This window comes from Dermochelys coriacea, chromosome 8 (genome assembly GCF_009764565.3).
Source record: "Dermochelys coriacea isolate rDerCor1 chromosome 8, rDerCor1.pri.v4, whole genome shotgun sequence".
Classification (NCBI taxonomy): Eukaryota; Metazoa; Chordata; order Testudines; family Dermochelyidae; genus Dermochelys; species Dermochelys coriacea.
Window position 1 is genome coordinate 56,201,517 of NC_050075.1, and position 24,190 is coordinate 56,225,706.

General features: G+C 39.3%; 2 protein-coding genes across 7 annotated transcripts in view; one reads left to right on the forward strand and one right to left on the reverse strand.

Moving 5' to 3' along the window:
* Positions 1–220, forward strand: part of SWT1 (SWT1 RNA endoribonuclease homolog) — a 78,752-nt gene extending 78,532 nt beyond the window's left edge. For all 5 annotated transcript variants that reach the window (XM_038414934.2, XM_043490647.1, XM_038414936.2 and 2 more), the window contains one exon: positions 3–220. In XM_038414934.2, coding sequence (XP_038270862.1) covers positions 3–108 — 106 coding nt within the window. In that variant the 3' untranslated portion in view covers positions 109–220. The remainder of the gene's footprint in view (positions 1–2) is intronic.
* Positions 221–2,285: 2,065 nt separating this feature from the next.
* On the reverse strand, positions 2,286–23,989 carry LOC119860797 (influenza virus NS1A binding protein). Of its 2 annotated transcripts, none has more exons than XM_043490653.1 (15): positions 23,844–23,989; positions 16,595–16,836; positions 14,873–15,007; positions 14,372–14,541; positions 14,213–14,288; positions 13,308–13,481; positions 11,525–11,650; positions 9,960–10,067; positions 6,737–6,866; positions 5,963–6,187; positions 5,639–5,760; positions 4,626–4,752; positions 4,410–4,541; positions 4,061–4,234; positions 2,286–3,658 (listed from the first exon to the last, which is right to left on the reverse strand). In XM_043490653.1, the coding sequence occupies exons 3-15, from the start codon at positions 14,981–14,983 to the stop codon at positions 3,405–3,407; spliced, it is 1,929 nt and encodes a 642-aa protein (XP_043346588.1). In that variant the 5' UTR covers positions 14,984–15,007; positions 16,595–16,836; positions 23,844–23,989; the 3' UTR covers positions 2,286–3,404. The 2 variants fall into 2 exon arrangements, with proteins under 2 accessions (XP_043346588.1, XP_038270871.1); XM_038414943.2 differs by having other exon boundaries at positions 14,873–14,999; positions 16,591–16,836.
* Between the last annotated feature and the right edge of the window lie 201 nt (positions 23,990–24,190).

Consider the following 24,190-nt stretch of genomic DNA (forward strand, 5'->3'; position numbering starts at 1 on the left):
AGAGAGAGGTTAACAGTTGGATGTTGCCAACTGGCACAGCTGGAATACACTATTACACAATGCAATGCATCTGTCCACATGGAGGCCAAAAATAGGGGCTGGTTATGATACTACAATCAAATTCAGGTTTTGAGTTAGTGTTCTCTCCCCCCTTGAACTTCCCCTACCTTAAATCGTCTTTTTTAAAAATAAAATGGAAAACTTTTGTTAGAGCACCCAACATCTAGTCGTTTTTCTCTGTGCTGTTCAATTTACACTCGAATCTACTCCCTGAATTAAATGCCCCTCCACCCCCCCCTCAGATAGCAACAGAGTCCACCAGCAACATTAAGTGTTGGCATTCATGTTGAATCTCATCTTCCAGAGATGAACACTTAGCATACATCAACTATTTGGACCACTTTAATTTAAAAGTGCAAAAAATAAAGCATGTTTTTGTATAGTATAGAAGACCACCCTATAAACACCTCCCTTCTATCACAAACAAAAAGAAACCAGTGTGGTGCAAAACAGTGGTTCAAGACCAAATCAACAAAAGCTATTGTGCTCAAACACTAAGTCCAAGCCTGGGGGGGAAAAAATTTTCCGTCTGCCTAAAACATGACAGGCAAAATGGAGGAAAAATAGATGTCTCCAATTTAGAAAGATAGTTCAGTGATCAACTTAGTACTACTCAGACCTGTACATACAGCAAAGGGCTGAGAATTTCCTGTCCTTAAGCAAAGGTGTAGGTGAGATCTTAGTGTTTCTTAGGTGTATGAGTTAAACAGGTACTAACAAACTGCCTAAAAATTGCTTCCTCTCTAAATTAACTGGGTTTATTTACCCATAAGTGATTAGTAATTCTATTTGTCCTGTCCCTTACAGTAGAAATTTGGGTGGTTTTTACCTAAAGTTATCTGAAAAAACCCAAAACACACGTACACCTTTTCAACCTACCTTTATCTATAAAGGAACTTCTTTTCTACTGCTGGGCACCTTCAAATGATTTCCCTTGCTGCTGTTCAAGTTGCACACTTTGCTGTTGGAATATAATTATAACCTGATTGTTTCCTGAAACAGTTCACAGCTATTCAGTTTCTCTACAGCTAGTTAAAATACTTCTACCTATTTGCTTGTACAAAGACCAGAGATACCTGTAAAACTATTTCGTTTGATTTTTTTTAACAGCTTTATTGGAAGTATAACTCCTTAACAAATTGTGCTATTTTGAACAGCCCTATCTTCACTTTATGTAGATGCAAATGTGTCCAATCTCATAGAAAAGAGCAGGATGAAATTTTATTCAGGTCTTGATAAAGTAAGTTTGGTAAGCAAATTCTACCACCCTAAGGGGGAAAGGTTTCTTTTGTTCATCTTCTTGTATTCTATGTACTGAATTCACAAACGTCTCAGAAGCTGCCACAGTACAGGCTCTGAGTTGCAGAAAAATGTTTTTAAAAATACCTTGCTGCCCTATTCTGATTGTTCTAATGTGTATCCAGTATGCTTAGGGTAAAAAATTCAGGATTGTTCATGACATGCTGTCAATGCTGTTGTCCTCAAACACTGACAATTTCATTCTTCAGGGCAGCAGTAAAACTTGGTAGTGTCAGGAATGCATCACAGAATGTGTTTTACATGTGTTTTTTTTTCCAGACCTGCTAAAAGTTAAAGATAGCTCTTAGTTATTTTCTGACCAGTTACTAAAACTAATTTAATATAGATGAAGGTCTGTCATTAGCCAACAATACCTAAGCAATGTTCAGTTCATGGGCATTGACATCTGGATCCACCTCTCAAATATTCCACCAGTTAATTCTAGTGTGCTGTAGTATCATTGCTGTACAGTGTTGGAAAGGTGTAAGACTGACAAAAGCTGGTGGTGCTCACCGTGGAACATTAGACCTAAGCCTAGACTAATTTAGTTGTATGGATCAGAACTTGAAAATGCAGCTAGAAAAACTTGTTACCTAGATTTGAAAGTGCTATGCTTTAGAATAATGCTGAATGAGCCACATTAAGTTCAGTATTAACCAATTGTAGAAAACCTGTCAGTCATTTTGCTGTGAGAAAAATATATAAATAAAAATAGTAAATGTAACAAACTCACTACTGAGACACTTTTGGGTATTGCTGATGGCTAATTTGGCTGCGGAGGCCTGAATATCACTGCTCTAGGCAATCCTAAAATTTTGCTTTTAGTGGGCAGGTTCACTTCCATTTTTGTTGCAGGAGGATTTATCTTTTAAATAAAACTTGTTAGTGACCTGTGAACAAAGCCACAACTACAACATTGATAGTAATTCTGTGGTGCAAGGATTTCCTGAAAGGTACCTTTTAATATGTTTGCATCAGCAGCAAGCATTAAGTGCTAAGTTTGGCACTGAGAAAGTTAGATGTGCAGCACTACACATTAGACACCAAGGTCATCCCAACCAACACTTTTACATATGAAGAGAAAATGAATCAAATACTGAGTGCTTATGAAACAAATTAAGTACAATTCATATTATAGCACATTTGTCAGCTTGCACTATTAGAAAAATAAATACCCTTTTAAGAAATGTTTTCATCACCCACTGGTAATATTCTAAAACCATGAACACTTCAGGTTTTACAAATATTAGCTCAACCCTTGTAATAAAACTGCTGTACAGAAAGCACCTTCAACAGGTGTCAAAATATTTGGAGCTAAAATGATTTTTAAATAAAAATTCAGTTATGTTCAGAAACACCATTCAAATTTAATGATCAGTGTTGCATACTAAAGTACAATATTGTAGCAGAGGCAAAAGCTTAGATGCTCATGTACAGTGGCAAATTAAATATCCCACTCCATCTCTATGAACGCCAAGATTGTCTCTCTGCCTCAATAAGTATCTGCCACTTTCACTTCAACAGGTAATATTCTGCTGAGTATATAAAAAGTTATAAAAAGACAATCATAAAAGGTTAAGGAGTGGCAGGCATGTCAACTTTAATAAAAAAAAGCATTGTATATGTTAAATAAGGCTTCTTGTTACAGACTGTTCCAGTTACTGGGGTGTGGGGGGAGCCTGAAAAACCAACTGTCTATAACCAAAAACCCTATTCTTCCTACCCCAAACACACATTCTAAAGGGAAAAAATGTGCAAATTGGCAAAACAAACATTGGGGGGGAAGCTCTTGAAATGATATGCCCAATCAGTTAATTTCTCTTACAATATTATCAGTTTCCAAAATCTAACAAAATCCAAAAATACACAACACCCTTCATCTTTCCAAAAAAAAAAAAAAAAGTATATACAGCACATTAATAGTATGCAATATGCAAAAGCTTTGTGTTGCTGTTGGCAACTTCTATACCCTCCGCTACCCTACTGACATGTACCTCTACTAAAACACAATTACATCACTAAGCCTGTTAGTTTACCAGGGGGCACTAAAATTTGTAAGGTTTTGTATATTGGCTCCATTCATTTGACTCTGGGTTGTAGATTTCAACTGTATTCAGGAATTCATTGCCATCAAATCCTCCAACTGCATAAATGGTGTTTGCCACAGCTGCAATACCAGCATTGCTTCTTGGAGTAGTCATGTTTCCCATCATCTTCCATTCATTTTTAGCAGGGTCATACATCTCCACACAACTGACAGCACGAGAACCATCAAAGCCTCCACCAACAAAGAGTTTTCCTATTTAAAAGGGAATGATAAGGTTAATCTCTTATGTTCTATAAGCCTCTACTTCATGAACTACTTGTGTACATTTGTGAAAAATAAATTAAAGTAAGTCAACATGAAGGGAGGTTGAACTCTAGGAAAAGGGGTTTTGTGTATTCCCGATACCACCAAACTACTTGTGCTCTCTTGGTTACCAAAACTGTTTTCTGTACTTTTCAGAATTACTTCCATAACAGTTTCCCATTAGCGTTCGAATGTTGTTTATCTAGATAATGTATGATTATATTTCACTAGATACAACTTCCATTGTCTGAAGTCCTTTATAAAAATCAAGCCAAGGAAGCATGTGGAATATTTCTTCCCTCTCCCCCCGCCTCCCCCTTTGCTTAACTGGCTGAAACATATGAAACTTACCATCATGAACAGCCACTCCAGCTCCACGCCTAGCCACATTCATAGGTGCAATCAGCATCCAGGTGTCATTCTCTGAATTGTAACGCTCTACACTGTTCAGACAATTCCAGGACTCTGCTCCTCCAATTATATATAAATATCCACTTAGCTCACATACTGCAGACTGATGTCTACCTACAAATCAGAAGCCAGTTATATCCAGACCCCAAAAAACCACAAACCCATCACTCCTAAGACTTTAGCAATACACGCTTGCTAGTGCATGGCAGCTACCTTTTTTATTAGAAATAAAATATGCACATAGGCAGCAACATTAAAAATCTCCTTTAAAACAGCGTAACAAACTTACGAATGTTAAGTGGAGCACAGCTTGTCCAAGATTTTGTTATAGGATCAAACACATCACAATTTTTCAGTCCCTTCCGCCCATAAGGATCTGAGCCACCAACAACGTACAGCTTACCATTCAAAGCACATACTCCTGTTTTGTATATAAATAAAAGTGATTATCATCTAATAAATTAGTAAGGAACTAAACAGCCACAGTCAACAAAACAGCCATTACCTGCATTGCAACGACTGGTTCTCAGTTCTGGAACAGGAGTCCAGTCATCTATTTCTGGATCATACATTTCCCCACAACTCAAGTCATCAGAGTGGCCATTTGACCCCCCTACAACATACAGCTGTCCCTAAGTGAAAGAAAAAACCACTTTCATATGTGAATTGAAATTAATTTTGTTCCATAGCAATTCACTGGTATTAATTACAATTACTCAACTGCTAGCAACAGAAATTGCAAGGGGAAGTCCTGATGTACAAGAACAATTAAGTTATCAGTTAAATATGATGTAGTTTACTGTGAACCTGTATGTTTCTTTTAAGGATTGACAAATCCAGTTTTTTCAAGATACAACCCCAGAGATGTAACCAGATATCAAACATGACTAGTGTATCAGCATTTATTACTGAAACTTAAGTTAAGAAAAACGGTCTTTCTGCATTGTCAGGGATCTCTGCATCTGTAATTGAACGATATTTTTATCATTGCTGAACAACCTCCTCAAAGGCTGGAGCTACCAAGGAGGACACTGCAAATGAGGAAAAATGAATACTTGACAGAACTATTTCCAGAAGTCTCTAGGGTCAGCTCTCCTCAGCACACCGTGTTCTAATGGACACAGTTTAAACCCCTCTATTTAATTATTAGTCAAACTGAGAAAGTGTTAGACAATACTGTGCTTTCTTTACTAATTCCCATATAAGCAAATAAAATCCCTCCTGGCCAAACCTATAGAATTGGCTGCTTTTGAATACCGAAACACTAACTGTCCCACTTGGCAGATGGAGCATGAAATCATAATATCCTCTGCATAGCTGTAATTTTTGTTTTTTGAAATTTGTTTCTTTTTGAAACACTATCCAGAAATTCTGAATATCTTTGAGTGGATTTGTGGACATTTTAGATCTAAATCTGTTTGTCCCATCCTTACTTTCTCTCACACAATCCAAATAATCTACATGGGCATTTATACATCACAAGAAAATGCTTTTATCTGCTCTTTGCACAGCACATACCATTAGAACTGCCATCTGGAATCGGGCTCTTGGTGTTCTCATAGGTGCGATAAAAGTCCAACGGTCCTTTCGTGGATCATAGCACTCTACCGTGCGCAGACATTCCTCTCTGTTATAACCACCTAACAGTAAGCCACAAGAAATCACATGCAAGGATTTTATTGGGAATCAAAGTAAGTCTTAAACATTGTTTACTAGCTTCATTAAAGTTAGCATAGAATCTCTGAACCTTGTTCAGATCACTTAGTTATGGAAGGTACTGTATATTAGACATGGTTCAATCCAAACAAGTTTTGGCTTTAATTATTTTATTGGTATTTTTACCTGCAGCTATTAGCTTGCCATTAAGTTCTGCTGTTCCCAACCCAGATCGAGCATACTGCATTGGAGACAGGGGCTTTTCTATAAGATCATCTGGTTGAATCTCAAAACTCATGCTCTTCAGCAGTCGTGGAGTACTAGTTGGAGAGCTCTGAGGGCTGTTACGCCCATGAAGAAAAATCACACAGAACACACCATCCAAAACAGCAAGACACAGGTAGGTATTACCTGAAAAACAATTTAAAAACTTTTCTATATTTAAAATACTAACTAGTGGCTTCCAAATTTAAGCCTATACTTTAACCCTAACAAGGCTGGAGATTCTAAAATATTAATACAGTTGAGATTTACAGACTCCAAATTCACTCCAGTTATACAGATGCACTGTATCAGACTACTCAATTAAGATTCTACCTAAAAAAAACCCTATAAATCAATGAAAACATTTTAGGCCAAAGTCTTCCCCCCCTCCCCGGGCACAAAATAACTCCTGTTCATGGTTCACTCATAAATAATGCACTTGTCCACCTTCCTCACAATTCACCAGAATGTTCCATCCTTGGCCTCAAAATATCTGGGCTTTGATCTCAGCTGTGCTACAGACCTGAGTGACTGTAGGCAATTCACTTTAACTGGTTCTCTACCAGTAAAATGGGGACAATACTTCCCTATCCCATAGAGGTATTGAAGGAAATTCATTAACATATGGAAGGTGCTCAGATGCTATGATTATGAGCAACAGGGAAAACCCTAAACAAAAAAAGCATAGACACTTACTTGAAGTCTTTTCGGAGGCAACGATTTTCCATTCATGTTTAGGACTCTGTACAGTAGCATTTGGAGAAGAAAAGCTTCCAGAGGAACTGCTACTTATCTGCTTGTGATCGTTCTCACGTGGTTGCTTTTTCTGCAAAATCAAAAGGCAGCTACAGAACCCTAGCCAGAGACCACACCTTGATCTACCTTTACTTCTCTAAACTAATCCACGCAATTGAGGAAAATGCTTGATCGTTTCCATCTCTGAAGCATTATTTATAGCACACCTAAATTTTAAATAGAATTGCTTACATAATTAAAACACTTAAGTTGATTTACTCCCACCTTAGTATTTATTTCATCTCATACCACTACTTGAGCCTCTATCACAGACTCAGCCTTAGAAATCATATGCCTCTGAACTCCTTTTTAGAAGTCAAGCATGCACTTTTCACTGGACAAAGGGTTTTCACACTTCCTGTATCTTCCAGATTAAAAAACAAAAAAACCCCAAACAACCCACCTTTTTGCCAGGCCTAATAAAATGGAAGTATGCATTTTCAAACTCTCTCAGAATTTGGCTAAGCCTACAATGCCCATTTCTGATTGGTTTTTAATAGATTCCTATTCCTCAGATTAGAAGCCCTTTTACACAACACAGTCAACCTGTGGAACCCATTGCCTGGGGATGTTGTGATGGCCAAAACTATAATGGGGTTCAAAAAAGAATTAGATAAGATAATGGAGGACAGGTTCATCAATGGTTATTAGCCAAGATGGTCAGGGACACAAGCCTATGCTCTGGATGGCCTTAAGCCACTGACTGCTGGGACTGGACGACAGAGATGGATCACTCAATAACTGGCTTGTTCTGTTCATTCCTTCTGAAGCATCTGGCATTGGCCACTGTTGGAAGACAGGATACTGGACCAGGTGGACCATTGGTCTGACCCAATATGGCCATTCTTGTGTTTTCATCTAAATTAAGTGTTTGTGATTTGGCTTCCAGTTGTCTTTATGATCCTGTATAGTTATTTCTCTGATCTTACTTTTTTTATGCTAATACTTTGCAAGGAAGGGTTATTTTCTTGAGTCTCATCCCGAGTATAGTTTATTCAGTATTTCACTTTATAAACTATTTATTTCTCAGACTTAACAGATAAGGAAAAAAAAATTATTTCAGATCACATCACTGACAATGTTTGAAGTAGAAGCCAGGTCAAGAGCAAAAGTACAACATTTATCAATTCTATTAATTCAGTGTAACAATGTTCTAAAACCCCACAGCTGAAATTTACAACATCTGTGTGGACCCTTGAACTGTATGGTTTTTCATATTATAGAAAAGATAACCAGATTTGTAAAATACTAGCTCCCAATCTAAGATTATCCATAAGCTTTTCCACCAAGAATTTCCCATACTCTGCACTGAACCATATATCGCATGGCAAGGCTCTGTCATCTGCCAACACTCTTTTACTTTACGTTGTAACAGACCAACTACCCAACAAGTTATATGTTTCTGAGGAGACCCCACAATATGTTTATTTTTGTATTTCAACTAAAACCGGTCTGGTCGTCTTTCCCATCTCCCCATTATGGTGAAACTATTTCAGTTTCAAGTATTAAATCCCACCAAGGCATTTTTTATAGCTTTTTGTATACAAGGATGTCCCTTAAATTATTTGAGGATTTTTAAAGATTGAATTAAATCCTCCATGATAGTGTATCTTAAAAAAAATTATTGATGTACACAATTTAAACATTTGCCCTAGTTTCTACAAATTAAAAAAAAAAAAGTGAAGTTTACTTTGGTCCTTGGCTTCCAAGTATGAGAACTGCCAATAAATATTTGATCTACTGAGTCAGAACAAAATTAATCCAATGGAATCATTAAATACCACTGAGGCAAACGGGGTTTATTTACTCAACTCTTCTCTTTACAGGTTTTCATTTTTAAAATCCATGCTCTATGCAACCATAAAGGTATTTTTTAAAAAAAGAAAAGGAGTACTTGTGGCACCTTAGAGACTAACAAATTTTGTATTGTGTATAGAGTGGATTTTTTTTAAATTTGTTAGTCTCTAAGGTGCCACAAGTACTCCTTTTCTTTTTGCGAATACAGACTAACACGGCTGCTACTCTGAAACCTGGTATTTTTAAAGTTTACTAAAAAAACTTTACCAAAACCAGATTGCTTCTGTCTGCAATTCTCATTCCTATGATTTCAGAAATCAAAAAGTAAAATTGCATTTAAACTCAATATATGAGAACTAGAGGCAATTCAAATTTGGACACAGTAACTCTTATTTGGGTCTATCAGCCCATCCATTTCTTTTTAAGTTCCTTTCTTGAGCTAGTTAAAAAGTTTGGAGGGTGAGAAGACAGACGTGGGAAGATTCATGAACTTGGCTTTTATAAAATCAAAGACTAACCACAATAGCTGAAGACAAATGAACATGCTTTCCTGCGCAACTCTGCCAATATACCTCTGCTCTGGCTTTAAACCTCTTTAACTATTCCATACTTCTGCTTCTTGCTCAAACTAATAATTATGCAAAGTTGTCTGTTTTTTCAAGGATGTGAACAAATAAGAACTAGGATTAAATCACCAAATTCAATTTAACTTGTGACTTATGCCTGAATTTAAACACACATGAAAGTTGAATATATATTACATCACCCATCTGGCCCTACAATCAAAAGAATTTACTGCCTACTTTGCAAGTCCATGCTTACACATTGTTAGATTTTGCACAGAGAAATTTCTCTAGAATTCCTTTAATGCCTCGCTCCTCTTACATTCAGTCTGCACCCTCTTGTTTTTAGCCAATTACTTTTCCAGTCATGCCCTCCACATTTTCTAATCCATATGAACTGTGTAAACTAGACACTCCCACACCCTTCTCAAGCTATTAATATTAAATTTGATTTTTCCAATATTTCTATTACAGAATCTCTTGTACTGGCCTCCCTCTTCTGTATCTTTTCAGTTCTTTGATAATCTGGGTTTTGTTTTTAAAAACACACATTTAGCACTGAAATTAGTACTGTTAATAACTAGATGAAGCAAGTGAACCGCCAATACCAACACAGCTGTTTCTGCAAAATGTTTTCCCATCTGCATTAATCATCGAGATACTGCTTCTTCCCTTTACTATAGTACACAAGATTTTAGGTGTGCTATAAATTGCTCTAACCAAATTTGTACCTGATGAAACCTCAGACCATGTGCAATTTGTACCTGCACAAACTGAATGTGGTCATCATCACTGCCACACACCTCAGCCTGTCCATCTAGTAGATTTCCATCAAGCAGCTTGTGATCAGCTGAGTAGTACAACGTTTGAACCTGCAAAACAGGAACAGAATACCCATGTGGCTGCTGTCTCCATAGCTACTTAACTACAGGCAGATTTACACAAACTCCAGAAGGTCCTCTCCAGCACAGCTCGTCATGTCATCTCATCTCAATCTAGTAGAATGGCAAAATTAAAAGGAAGCAGACGTCATGGTGAAAGTCTTCAAATATCGGCTGAAGGATCCTTGATTTATCAGCTTGAAAGAAATCTTCATTTTTCAAGGACTTCTATTATTTCCCAGTACAGTAACTAATATATATATCACAAGTACAAAATGTACATTATCTTTCAGAATAAATTATACAAATCCACAATCTCATGCAAGCACTCGTTATTCCCTGCAAACAAGTTTTCTGAATTGCAAACACAATGCTTTCTGTGCCCGCCCCCCCCCCAAAAAAAGGGAGGGGGAGGGGGCATGTGAAGCCAAAGATTGGATTCTAAAAAGGAAAATAAGGAATTGGAAGAGGGGAGCAAAAATGTAAGTTCTGGAGAAAATGTTGCCCATGATTTGTTATCAAATGCAATACATTAATCAAGGGCACCTGAGTTGCAAGTGGGAAAATCAGAGCAGTTTAAAAAATAACTATTGAAAGGGGAAACATACATGTGAGAATATATTTGACAGTATAAACATGTACTTTTGCCTATACAAAAGTATTCTGATTATCTACCTTGCCTGGAATAACTAACTGGAAAGATTTTATGATGAGCAACAGGTTTTGTGAACTTCATTTTTCCAAGCAAATTAAAAATTTAGAATTCTGCTACGATTTCCATCAAATGTAGATATTAAAAAAATTGCCCACAGTGTCAGTGTAGTAGTTGTATTCATGAGTAAAGCCATTAAACAACACACAAAACATTAAAAATAAGATATCCTGTAAAGGAGTAAGTAAACACCATTAAATCATCATCATCGTTCTCTGCCCACAGCGGATTTTCTTAGGAGAACTGGGGCAGGACTGCTGCTTCATTACGTGTCAATACACTTGAGGTTTCTTCTTGGTTCTTCAGCCTTGGTATCCTAGTTTTGTTAATAAACCTATGGGGAGATAAATCAATGGGGAGGAACAACCATTAGAAGCTTTTACCTACTTCTCATTAACAAGCAAAAAAACCTGTGGAAGAAAACATATAAGAATCTACAGCAAGTTTCAGTACCACCTCCCCATTTCCAAAGCAAAGTTAAATGCACTTTGAAGTTGTTAAACAGCACACAGTGAGGAAAACAAAAAAGGAAAGCAGAAGACCAGACTGAACAGTTCATTCAGCTCACCTGGACACCCCCCCCGTTTCTCAGCTTATGGGTACCTATAGTAAAATTTAAATTCTTTAGGGTCATGGTTTAAAAAAAAAAGAAAAAAAAAAGAAAAAAGGGATCATCCTTCATGTCACAGAAGTTTAATTTTTTTAAAACTATTTAATCCCATTTTCTTAGACTAACCTCTTCCATTAGATCTTCCAGACTGTCTCCATTTTCCCAGATGCTGTGCTGCACCCAGTTGATTACCTTTGTGTATAATTTGCCATTGCTAGGCAATCCAACATTGTCTTCAAGCATTACTTCAAGCTTGAGTTAAAAATAAAAAAGAGTAGTTAGTGTCAAACTTACACTACTGCATACAAATTATAGTTTATAGCATGTCAGTATTTTACTGAAGTTAATTATTCCTAAAGAAATTAAAACAGGACAGAATTTTCTAGCTCTGCATACTGAAAATGAACACATATGCTACTCTTTACTATTACACCAATGAGGGTCAGCCCCTGGCTGTTTTCCTACACCCTGGCAACAGAAATGATAATTTTGCATCCTTTAATTTTGACTTAATATCTAAAATCTTCTCAGAATACAAGACAGCATGTATCATGCACAGCCAAGTATCATGCCACCAATGAATATAATCTAATAAAGACTTCTAACAGAAAAATGTTATATAAAATGCTAGCATACAGTGTTAAACAATTTGAAAACTACTCTGCAAACTCAGCATATGTGAAATGTTTCCACCATTGAAAAAGGAATCAGTGATTTTTACTGTTACCTTACTATGGCTATTAGCCAGTATGTGCAGGGGCGGTGTCCCTAGCCTGTTTCCCAGAAGCTGGGAATGAGCGACAGGGAATGGATCACTTGATGATCACCTGTTCTGTTCATTCCCTCTGGGGCATCTGGCATTGGGCACTATCAGAAGACAGGATACTGGGCTAGATGGACCTTTGGTCTGACCCAGTAGGGCCATTCTTATGTTCTATCCCTCATACCTTAATTACCTAGGTTTAGGAGTAGCAGCCGTGTTAGTCTGTATTCACAAAAAGAAAAGGAGGACTTGTGGCACCTTAGAGACTAACAAATTTATTTGAGCATAAGCTTTCGTGAGCTACAGCTCACTTCATCAGATGCATTCAGTGGAAAATACAGCGGGGAGATTTATATACACAGAGAACATGAAACAATGGGTTTTACCATACACACTGTAAGGAGAGTGATCACTTAAGAGGAGCTATTACCAGCAGCAGAGCGGGGTGGGAGGGGGGAGAGAGAAACCCTTTTGTGGTGATAATCAAGGTGGGCCATTTCCAGCAATTGACAAGAATGTCTGAGGAACGGGGTGGGGGGGTGAAAGAATAACATGGGGAAATAGTTTTTGTGTAATGACCCATCCACTCCCAGTCTCTATTCAAGCTTAAGTTAATTGTATCCAGTTTGCAAATTACAGACCTAAGAGTGGCTATTCTTCAACAAAAACTTCAAAAACAGACTCCAAGGAGAGACTGCTGAATTGGAATTAATTTGCAAACTGGATACAATTAACTTAGGCTTGAATAGAGACTGGAAGTGGATGGGTCATTACACAAAGTAAAACTATTCCCCCGCCCCATTCCTCAGACATTCTTGTCAACTGCTGGAAATGGCCCACCTTGATCATCACCACAAAAGGTTTTCTCTCTCCCCCTCACCCCCGCTCTCCTGCTGGTAATAGCTCCTCTTAAGTGATCACTCTCCTTACAGTGTGTATGGTAAAATCCATTGTTTCATGTTCTCTGTGTATATAAATCTCCCCGCTGTATTTTCCACTGAATGCATCTGATGAAGTGAGCTGTAGCTCACGAAAGCTTATGCTCAAATAAATTTGTTAGTCTCTAAGGTGCCACAAGTACTCGTTTTTTTTACCTAGGTATATTGTGTTACAGGATTAAAGAAACAGCTTTAAATTGCTACTAACCTTTAACCGTGGAAGCTTGAGAAATTCCTCCTGTTCTGAAATCTGCAACAAATGTTCCTGAATGTAACCATCAATCTTGTTCAACAAACGTGAGTCTCCCATACAACTTGCGAAGTTCCGGTAAGAGATGCAGCTCTGAACGTCCATCTTAGAGAGCAAGTAATCACCACAAACCTTTTAAAAAAAAAATAGAGTAATATCCCAAATTTACTAGTAGCATATTGCATTTCTTTTCTAACATATGGCAAACACTTAATATGAAAGATACCACAGAAAGGGAGCACAGTATAGTTTTATAATATAGATTTTCTGGTCAACTCTTTCAGGAAGGCAACATTTCAATCTCTAGTGGTTTTGTTAAATCTACCTAAGTACTTATGGCCTCCACATAATATTATCTAAGCACCTATCAAGGTTCATATTGTTTATTCTTAAAAAAAATTATAGCCCGTCTCCCCTATCAAATGTGTTGTTTACAAACAGACTGCCAGCAACCAGGGATTTGAGAGTCAATGTGGATTATTCATATTTATATACGAGTTACAGTTCTTCAGGCCAAATTATGCCTTCTCTGCGAGTTCAGTGCCTTCAGTGGGCTTGCACGGGTGTAACTGACTGGAATTAAGTCAACAGTTCTAGTGATAAAACAAGTACAGAATCCGTTTCTGTTATCTTGGCTCGACAGTGCTAACAGGTGTGGAAGTGGTAAGCACCTTTCTGTCACTAAAGATCAGTACATATGATTTTGAATACACAAAGAATAGATTGCCTGAGCGACAAGTAGTCATTTTTAATCACTTTTCCACAGTGTAATCTCACTTGAGTGTCCATTTCACTCTAAATATACACTCTAAATGCCCCTCGAAGGTTAATAACAGGACTACTGTAGTAGCTGCAAATTATACCTGCTTGACTCTCTCCATCTTCAGCTTCTTTGCTGCAGAGTATACATCTTTTACTAGCTCTTTATCAGCTTTCAACCTATTAAAGAAATTTAGATGTTATTCTAAAACAAATAATATTAATATTTATCTCTTATTGCTTATTAGGAAAGTAATACTTACTGAGCAGTGTAGGCATAATTTAATAAGACTTCAACGGCTTGTGGATTGAGATCATCAAATTTAACATGAGACACTCCATGAGAATCACTATCACTGTTGAAGATTTCAAACAGGTAGGGACTGCAGCAAGCTAGGACTGCTCTATGTGCCAACATCTCATGTCCACATACCTTTATTTTAAAAACATATACATGAGAGGACAGTAAAAAATTAAGAATGTACATTACAATAATTCAAAGTATTATGCAGTCTTGTTCATAACAAATCAAAACTCAATGTATATTAGAAAAATTACTTTATCAATATACTTTTTCAATTTGCACCAGATGAATTAAACGGCTACATTTTCAACTATCAGTATATGGTTTTTAACTATATTTCTTTGAATTTATATCCTATGGAAAATCAGATTCTAGAGTCTTAAGAGTCACAGAATCAATGTATACAGACAACAAAGAGCACTGTTTAAATGTTGCACCCAGAAGACACTTTGTAACTTACCTGAAGCCGAACATCACAGAACTGACCACTTTTACGCAAGGCATTTAATTTGGCAACAGATGACTCTATGAAGTTTTCATCTTCAAACATCAAATATCCATTAGGAATCATATTGCTGTTGGTTTGGCTGTCAAAAAAAAAAAAAAAAAGCATCTTTCAATTTGTAAAGTTTACATCCACAACACCGAAGCATATAAACTATCTCATTACCAGCTCCCTCTTTCAAAATATATAGACACTTTGTGTGATGTCAGTAAAATAAAGAGCAGTGACCCATTTAAAACTAGACTGGACAAAATGCACTGGCAGTGGGAGGATAACCGCTCCTTTCCATCTCTAATTTCTATGATTCTAAGATTCGCGCTGTATATTCATCTGAACTAATTTCCACTGGTTCTCTGGACTCCGTGCCATGCATGGTTCATTAGGTCTGCACAATATAACCATTTCAGAGGTCAAAGAAAGCAAATTCATAGTTGAAAAGTGCCAGGATTTCAACCTTCTGTTTAAACTCTTAAGGCCTACTTTATATACATTTTTTAACTGTACAAAAAAAAATCTTTAAAAAGTTTAGTTTTATGTAATAACATTAGAATGAAACATCCTGAACAATTAGCAAACATATATTTAAAGGATCACTATCAAGTTAGAAGTCTTTTCTACCTGCAGTTTTACCTATTTATAAATAATGCCTATGGTCTGCTCTACATAGCACCACAGTGCGCAAACTAGAGGAGAATGAATTCATTTGTAGAGCTTTCTAACTGCCCTGCATGGACTCTTCTGATACAAACAAAAAGGCACCTAGTGCATATTAATCTAGTCATATTAACGCACAGCAGGTAACTTAGTTTGAGGCAGCAGGGTTTACGCAGGCAGTTAATAATGCCCTACAGTTCCTACTCCTGTAGTTTGCACTGTAGCATCATGTAGCGAAACCCTAAGATTATTATAACAGAATAGAGAACAATTATTTTTCAGTTTACTTTGTGCATTTGACAGCAATTTATGTGTAGTCAGTTTCCCTGGTTCCCTGGACTCAGTCAAATCAGTCACTTCTGTTTGTGTGGGTCGTTCACATAGCTATAGGTGAAATAGAGAAGTGTGATTGCAAGAATACCAAAAAAGGACAGGGAAACTCAGAGGCAGAATAGTACTTGAAGTGACAACTTATTTGATGAGTTTGACAAGACTTCAAATGTAAAGAAGCCTGTAGGATTGACAAGGAAAATGAGGATGTAACTTCAGAAGTGCCTAATGAAGGTGTTAAACACGCGTTTGAAAATCCCACGCTATAAAGTTACCCAAACAACTTTTCAGAAAAGAACATGAAGTATGCTATTTCTAATTTATTATTACAGAACAATTTGCATTTTTAGTTTGCAATTAAAGACGTAATTAGCATAAGATTTAATTTTTTTCATATTTTAAGGTCAGACTGGAAACTAGAATAAAGATTAGTACTAAGAAAGATAAACATATTAAAAAAAAAACCTGTAAATCACTGATGTAAATCCAATTACTTCAGTCATTTACTAGAGTAAATTACCAAATAAACGTACTAATGATAAGTTTCACTTAATTACAAGCTTCTTCCTTTGATGCACTTTCATTTATAGTCAAATACTATGTTGTCTGCCTGTTACAGCAACAGAACAAAAATTTGCTAACTACAATTATGTTATCTTATATACATTTAATTAATAGCATTAACTCACCTAATATATTGCTGTAAATTTATAACTGGGAAACCTTAAATAATCCAATAGTAATGGCGTGTTAAATCAGAGCACGTCACTTTTAATATCTTCTTATATGAAGACAATTTGCTGAAGTACAGGCAGACGGGTTGTGTCCTGTGAGCTGCAATGACTATTCCAAAACTAGCAGGCTTGCAAATGATGTAATCAAGTCCTTAAGAGCTATAGACATGAATTTCTTCTGTGATAATCATGCATCATAATCTGCAACAACCAAACAAAAGTTAAATATAAAACAAAATAATTTCAGTATTATGTTTCAGATTAAGCAATTAATATCCCTTTCAAATCCACGGCTAGAATGTTTAACTGTACAGTTAACTTTTCTCTATAATCTATCCTCACAAATTTTGTTCCAAGTACTCTCACACATTCTTTAATGGCGACCTCAATACATTCTCAGCTGGCAAAAAGTAATGGTCATAGAGTTTAAGGTCAAAAGGGACCACTAGAGCATTTCGTCTGACCTCCTGGCCACCACACGGAGCACCCACACACTAATTCCAACAACCAAAATTAGACCAAAGCATTACAGCCCACTGGAGAGTAACAATTATGTACCACAAGATGGATGAGGTAATATCTTCTATTGGACCAACTTCTGTTGGAGAGATACACGTTTCGAGCCTCGTGTCTCTAATATCCTAGGACTGACACAGCTACAACTACACTGCATACAATTATGTGCCACAGGAAGAGAATAGGATGGACCCAGGTTCACCAGCGTCCAAGGTGCCCACAATGGAAGGGCAATGATTAAGTGAGATATACCCACAAGATAATGCTGGCAAGTGACCATACCCACATGCTGCAGAGGAAGAAACACCCTCCACTCCCCACCCCCAAGGTCACTACCAATCTGACCTGGGGGAAAATTCCCTCCCTACACCATGACAGGGATCAGCGATCCTTTGATCATGCAAGAAAACCAGTCAGCCAAGCATCAGAGGAGGAATGCTTGGTGCTAACTGAGAGCCCTGGCCCTCCCTATCTAAATGTCCCATCTTCAACTGTGGCCATCCCTGATGCTTCAGAGGAAGATTTAAAAACAAAACAACAACTCCTCCTACACTTGGGGGAGGGGAAATACCTTCCTGACCCCTGCAGGCAGCTAGCTAAACTTTGAGGCATGAGCTTTTAGGAACATAAAATATAAATCTGTTGAGCCCTAGCCGTTATCACCACAAGCAACCCCATCATACAATTACACTCAAATGTGTCCAGCTCTCTCAAAACTAATTCAGTTGTTTTCTCCAAGATTCCTATTGGAAGACTGTTCCAGAACTTCAGCATTTCTGTCATTGTCAGAAAGTGGAATGAATAATCAACTACAAAATGTCCCTTTAAGCTATATAGTTAAATAAAAAAAACTTAACTCTTTATTTAGAATCCTTTAACAATGGAACAAATTTAATAAATACAAGAGTAAATATCTAAATTTGCAAGTCAACATTTCTCATATACATTGCATCATTTAGAAAGGTAGACTTTTGAATTTCCACAACCAATAAAGTTCATTTTAATTTAATATTTAAAATCAGACTTAAAGAAACACTCGACTGCTTTAAAAAAATTATACGGAGATTATTTTGATACTGTTCTTAAAACAGTTTATTTAAATAATTATATTTGTTGGGCATAGAAAGGAATTTGGAGAACTAGATGTCTTAATAGATTCATAGATATTAAGGTCAGAAGGGACCATTAGGATCATCTAGTCTGACAACCTGCAAAAGGCAGGCCCCCCACTCCTGCGAGATAAGTAATCTTCAGTAATAAAATATAGTGTTATGCTTCTAGGTCTGTGGTTCAAATCTTGCCAAATTCTATAGTAACTGGTGTCTTATGTGAAATAAATTTGAGTCTTAATGCAGTTTCTACTGAAAAGGAGTTCACTACATATAAACCACCATCATAAATGACATTTAATTGTAGAGGTGCCATAGACTGAATGGGTAAAGAGACATTACTTAGTTTGTCCTGTAGAAAAGCAATGAGATATACCAACAGGGTAATGTAAATAAACCTGGACTGCATTTGCTTGTCGGGGTTTGTTTGTTTTTTTTTTAAATTTTATTTCTGGAATAAACTCTTCCAATCTTCACTGTTGTCAATCAGCTCTTTCCCTGAACACTACATTTCCTTAATATTGCGGGGAAAGCAAAAGAACATTGTTTTTTGTGCCAGGCCCACATACTTGTGTTTGTAGGATTAAGACTTTAAATTTTAAAATTTGATAAAATCCTGTAGCAAAAATTTGATTTTATGATCAAATAAAAAGGAACTTAATTAACCCAATAAACCTTTTTAGTTGCAGCAGGCTTTCTTGCTTTTCATGTTCTACTTTGCAAGAAATTTAGGTCACGCTTATGTCTACTTGTAGTCCATTCATTATTTAGAAACTAGAATATAAAACCTGAAGTCTTCATGAACAGAAAGTTTCCTTCCTGAGTTATGCTGAACTCTCTCGCATTTTTTTTATAATGATCAATAAATGCCACCTTTGTATGTCTGGATTTGTATTTGAGGTAAAGAAAGTTTAAAAAAGGGACAAAATGTATTTAAGGTATAGCAACACACTCTAGACCAGAGAGTATAGTCCTGTGTATGCAGCACAATTTACTAAAGAGAGAGAAATCTTGGAATGGTCATTAAGGACTACAATGTCTTCAACAAAATGTAACAAGGAGGTGACATAACCACATAATCTTTAGTTGTAGTACCAAATGAAAAATGGGTCAGTGAATTTACTATAACATTTGTTAGCTGAAAATATATCTCAAACTTCTATTTAATAGATTTTAAATTTTGTTTTACCTTTTCTTTCCTGAAATTATTCCAGTTTTAATTCTTACCCAGATTAGGTCATTATATCCTCCTTCTTAATAAATTGCTTTCAGCATGCTACCTTTTTTCCTCTTTCCACCCTCCACATTTACTCCTGGTGGAATGTTACACCACTACACATGTGCAGAATTTATGTCCCCCACAGATTTCTTTACTTCCCGGCAGAAAAATGACTTTCTAATGGAGAAGCAAAGGGAAGCTACAAGAGCGGTCATACGACCCTCCCCAGCAGTATGTTTTGGGATCCCAGGGCAGCCTGCAGAAAGATAAATCACTGTGGGGCAGGTGCGGGACTGGGGAAGCCCTGGATGGTGGATCCTACCCTGCGCCAGGCTCAGCTGCTACTCCCGGCTGAGTTGGGGAGGACAGGACTTTCTCTTCCCATGCACACATCCAGACCCCTTCATACCCAGAGTCTCCCGCCAAGCCTCACCCCCCCACCCAGAACCCCCCCACCAAGACCCACTCCCCTGCACCTGGAGCACTCCAACAAGCTACCTACCGGATCCCCATCCTACCGAGACCCAACCAGCTGCACCTCGATCCCCATTCCCCCAGCATCTGGACCCCCCCGCCAAGCTCTATCCTCCCCACCCCACCCCTCACTGAGCCCCAACTACCTTCACCTGGACCCCCCTGCAGAGTCCCATTACTGTTACACCCAGAATCCCCCAACAAGCCCCTCTGCATCCAGATCCTCCCCACACCTGGATCCCCCACCGAGCTGCCCACACCCAGATTGCCCCACACAGAACTCTTTAAACTCACACCTGGATCCCACCTCACTAAGCCCCTCCACACTTGGATCGATCCTGCCTATACCCAGTGCACCTGGCAAGAAGGGGCAGGCCTGGTCCTTGCACTGTGTCAGGGTTGGGTGCAGCCTCATCACTGAGTCTGTGTCCCCCGGGATGGGGTGCGGGGAGAAGAGATGGAGCTGCACAGTGATCTCCCACCTCTGTGCAGCCAGTGGCCTGTGCTCTCCAGTGCCATGCTGGAGCCTCCGCATTTATTTGACAAATAAAATTTGCAAAATTTTAAAATACTCCATGCAGAATTTTTAGTTTTTTGGCACAGAATGCCCTCAGGAGTACACATTAGATACCATGTCCTCTAAACCTCTTCTATATTTTCTGTCTCTCCTACTTCTCTCACAGTTCTCTCTCTATTTATTCCAATAATCACTCTCACTTGACTTACCATACACCTGCTCCCTCATTCATACTCGCTCCCTTTTTTCATATGTAAAATTTCCCAGAACCCGTGTAAGCTGAGTACTGGCCAGATAAAAGCCAAGTCATACCCCCTCCTCAAGCTATTGGGAAAAGAAGCAGTCAAATTTGTCTTGCTTGCAGCAGCTCACCAATACAGTAATTTTCCATCGAGGATGCATATTGTGCTTCAAAATCTAAACTTATGACAGCTAATATAATCAACATGGTACTGTGTGTGTCTGGAGGCTTCATCTTTTGTAGCTCCCAGCTAGCAGGTATCTGACATCTGAAGCCCACCCCCACTAGTAGCTGCTGGAAAGAACTGTTTTCTCACACCACACTATCTCCCCCATCCACAAGCCTCCTGGCTACTGCAATTATTGAGGTGATGATGTGTCTCAACATATCTACCATTCCACAGCCTATATTCAGGGTCCTCCATCCTAGTGAATAACTCCAGTGTTTGCCTCTACTACCACTCAGCTTTTCCACACTGCATCAAATTACAATTGACCTGTTTTTTTTAACGTTTGTATTGCTGCTAAGTGAAACTGACAAAACTGGTCAGTTTTCACTTTACTGCACCTTGGGAAAATTATGAGAGGCAATTGAGACACTGGAACTTTGCAGACAATAGGTGAATACGCTTGTCTTTTTTCTAAAATTTCATTCTATTCCTACTAATGAGGTAGCTTTGCTGATGATAGCAACTGCAGAAAGCAGGAATGCAGACTAGCCACTGTTGTTTTATCTGCGTCATCTATCACTTCTCAGAGCACATACGGAGGACATGGAGATTAAGATACCGCAATGTATCCTCTACACCAGTTTAGCAACCCCTTATAGGAAGTCAAAAAATATTTAAACCCCTCTCTCATTTTTACAACAAACAAGTCAAAGTATCAAGCCTATATAATAAATTTGGATGTGTGTGTTTGCGAAGGTTGACAAAATACAGTGAAGGGAAAGTATGTGCAGGGAGTAGGGGAGCAAGCTTTCCTTTGCTTTACAGTGTAATAAGATCTTCAATATCTTATGAGCCTCTCTGCCCATGCTACCCTCCAGTAAATCATTACCCATCGGTTTCAGAGTAGCAGCTGTATTAGTCTGTATTCGCAAAAAGAAAAGGAGTACTTGTGGCACCTTAGAGACTAACAAAATTTATTTGAGCATAAGCTTTCATGAGCTACAGCTCACTTCATCGGATGCATTCAGTGGAAAATACAGTGGGGAGATTTACACACACACACCCACCCACCATGAAACAATGAGTACTACCATACACGCTGTAAGGAGAGTGATCACTTAAGATGAGCTATTACCAGCAGGTAGGGAGAAGGAAGAAAATCTTGTGGTGATAATCAAGGTGGGCCATTTCCAGCAGTTGACAAGAACGTCTGAGGAACAATGGGGGGTAGGGTGGGGGGGAATAACATGGGGAAATAGTTTTACTTTGTGTAATGACCCATCCACTCCCAGTCTCTGTTCAAACCTAAGTTAATTGTATCCAGTTTGCAAATTAATTCCAATTCAGCAGTCTCTCCTTGGAGTCTGTTTTTGAAGTTTTTTTGTTGAAGAATAGCCACTCAGGTCTGTAAATCGAGTGACCAGAGAGACTGAAGTGTTCTCCGACTGGCCTCTCTGGTTAACTGGATACAATTCACTTAGGCTTGAATAGAGACTGGGAGCGGATGGGTCATTATACAAAGTAAAACTATTTCCCCATGTTATTTCCCCCCCCTGCAGTCCTCACTGTTCCTCAGACGTTCTTGTCAACTGCTGGAAATGGCCCACCTTGATTATCACCACAAAAGATTTTCTTCCTTTCCCCCACTCTCCCTATCTGCTGGTAATAGCTCATCTTAAGTGATCACTCCCCTTACAGTGTGTATGGTAATACCCATTGTTTCATGTTCTCTGTGTGTGTGTGTGTGTATATAAATCTCCCCACTGTATTTTCCACTGAATGCAGCTGATGAAGTGAGCTGTAGCTCACGAAAGCTTATGCTCAAATAAATTTGTTAGTCTCTAAGGTGCCACAAGTACTCCTTTTCTTTTTACCCACCAGCTGACACACTGGTTCACATTAAGCCCTCTAGCCATGCTACCACCAGTAGAACTGAACTCTGGGAAATTTCAGACACAAGCCTAGTTTAGACAAGATTTCATGAAGACAGCACAGTTCATATTTTTAATATCATTGCAACATTAAGTTTTTTCAAATGCAAAACCTAAGATTCTAGAGAACTAATGGTACTCAACGTCTACTTCTCCCAGCAAGCCCTTCGGAAATGGGACAAAGGGATGAAAGAGTTGCAACAAGGCATCACATTTTAAATAGTTAAATTTTAGTTGTGTGAATCTTTTTATCTGAAACCAGAAGACAGGCCACGACACCTAAATCACTAGCCCCCACCTCCACCCCACAAAAGAACTGTAGCCCAGTCTCCTTGTTTAACATGCATTATGTAGCCAGCTCTAGATTGGCTAAAACGTACAGTCCCTTCGGAACAGCCGCCGTTCAATCCCATGGGCTTGGCAACAGGAGCCGACAACGTGGAGACGTGAAGAAAAGCAGCACCGGGGGAGGGAGACTATCCCCGTCCCTCGGCCACACTGCGGAGAGGGAGCGCAGAGGGGGTGCGACACGACGTTCATTGCAACTCCCACAGCTAGCGTGGCTTTAGCCGCACGGTCTCCTTTGTCAAGGAGAACTGCGGGAACGGGTCTGAGGATGGTGAGGAAGGCAGCGCCCAGCCTCAGAGTCACCATCCTTCTTTCCTCCCCCCCAGAAACTGACCCACTAGCACGCGGAACCCACGTGCCCGTCTCCCGGAGAGCGGCAGTGACCGGGGGGACTCCACAAGGCGGGCGCGGCTCGCGCGCTAGGCCCCTGCTCTCGGCGGCGGGATCTGCCATTCGCGCGCGCGCCACGCTACAGGTGAAGGAAGGCGCCGGCCTGGGCGGGGCTGTGCAGCCCGCGCTACGACACGCGGTGCTCCAACATGGCGCCGCGCGCGCGCGCGCGCGCGCGCTTGGCCCGGCCATCAGTCACACACAGCCTGACGCGGCCTCAGAGCAAGATACCGCCAGCCCAGCCCCATTGCCCCCCGGGCCTCCTCCCTCGCCCCCGGCCCTGGAGCCAGGTACCTGGTGTCTCTCAGCGCAGACGACACCGTTCATATTGAGAGCTTCCAGGCTGCGGATGAAGTCGGTTCGGAGACGCAGACCCAGCCCAGTACGGAGGCGGCGGCGGGGTTTGTCCGCGGCGGCGAGAAGGGTCGGGACGGGAGGCGACTCAGACCGGAGTGAGCGCGCGCAGAGCCAGGGAAGGCGCTAAACTGCTGCCACCAGCCAGCTCCAGGCACTGCGACTGCCCCGCGCGCGGCGCTTCAATGGTCGCAGAGCCACTCCGCCGCCGGAGCCGAGTAGGGTTTGGAATCATTCCGCCGAGAAACGAGTCCCGTCTGACAGCTCAGCGTTAAGGTCTCCCCCTC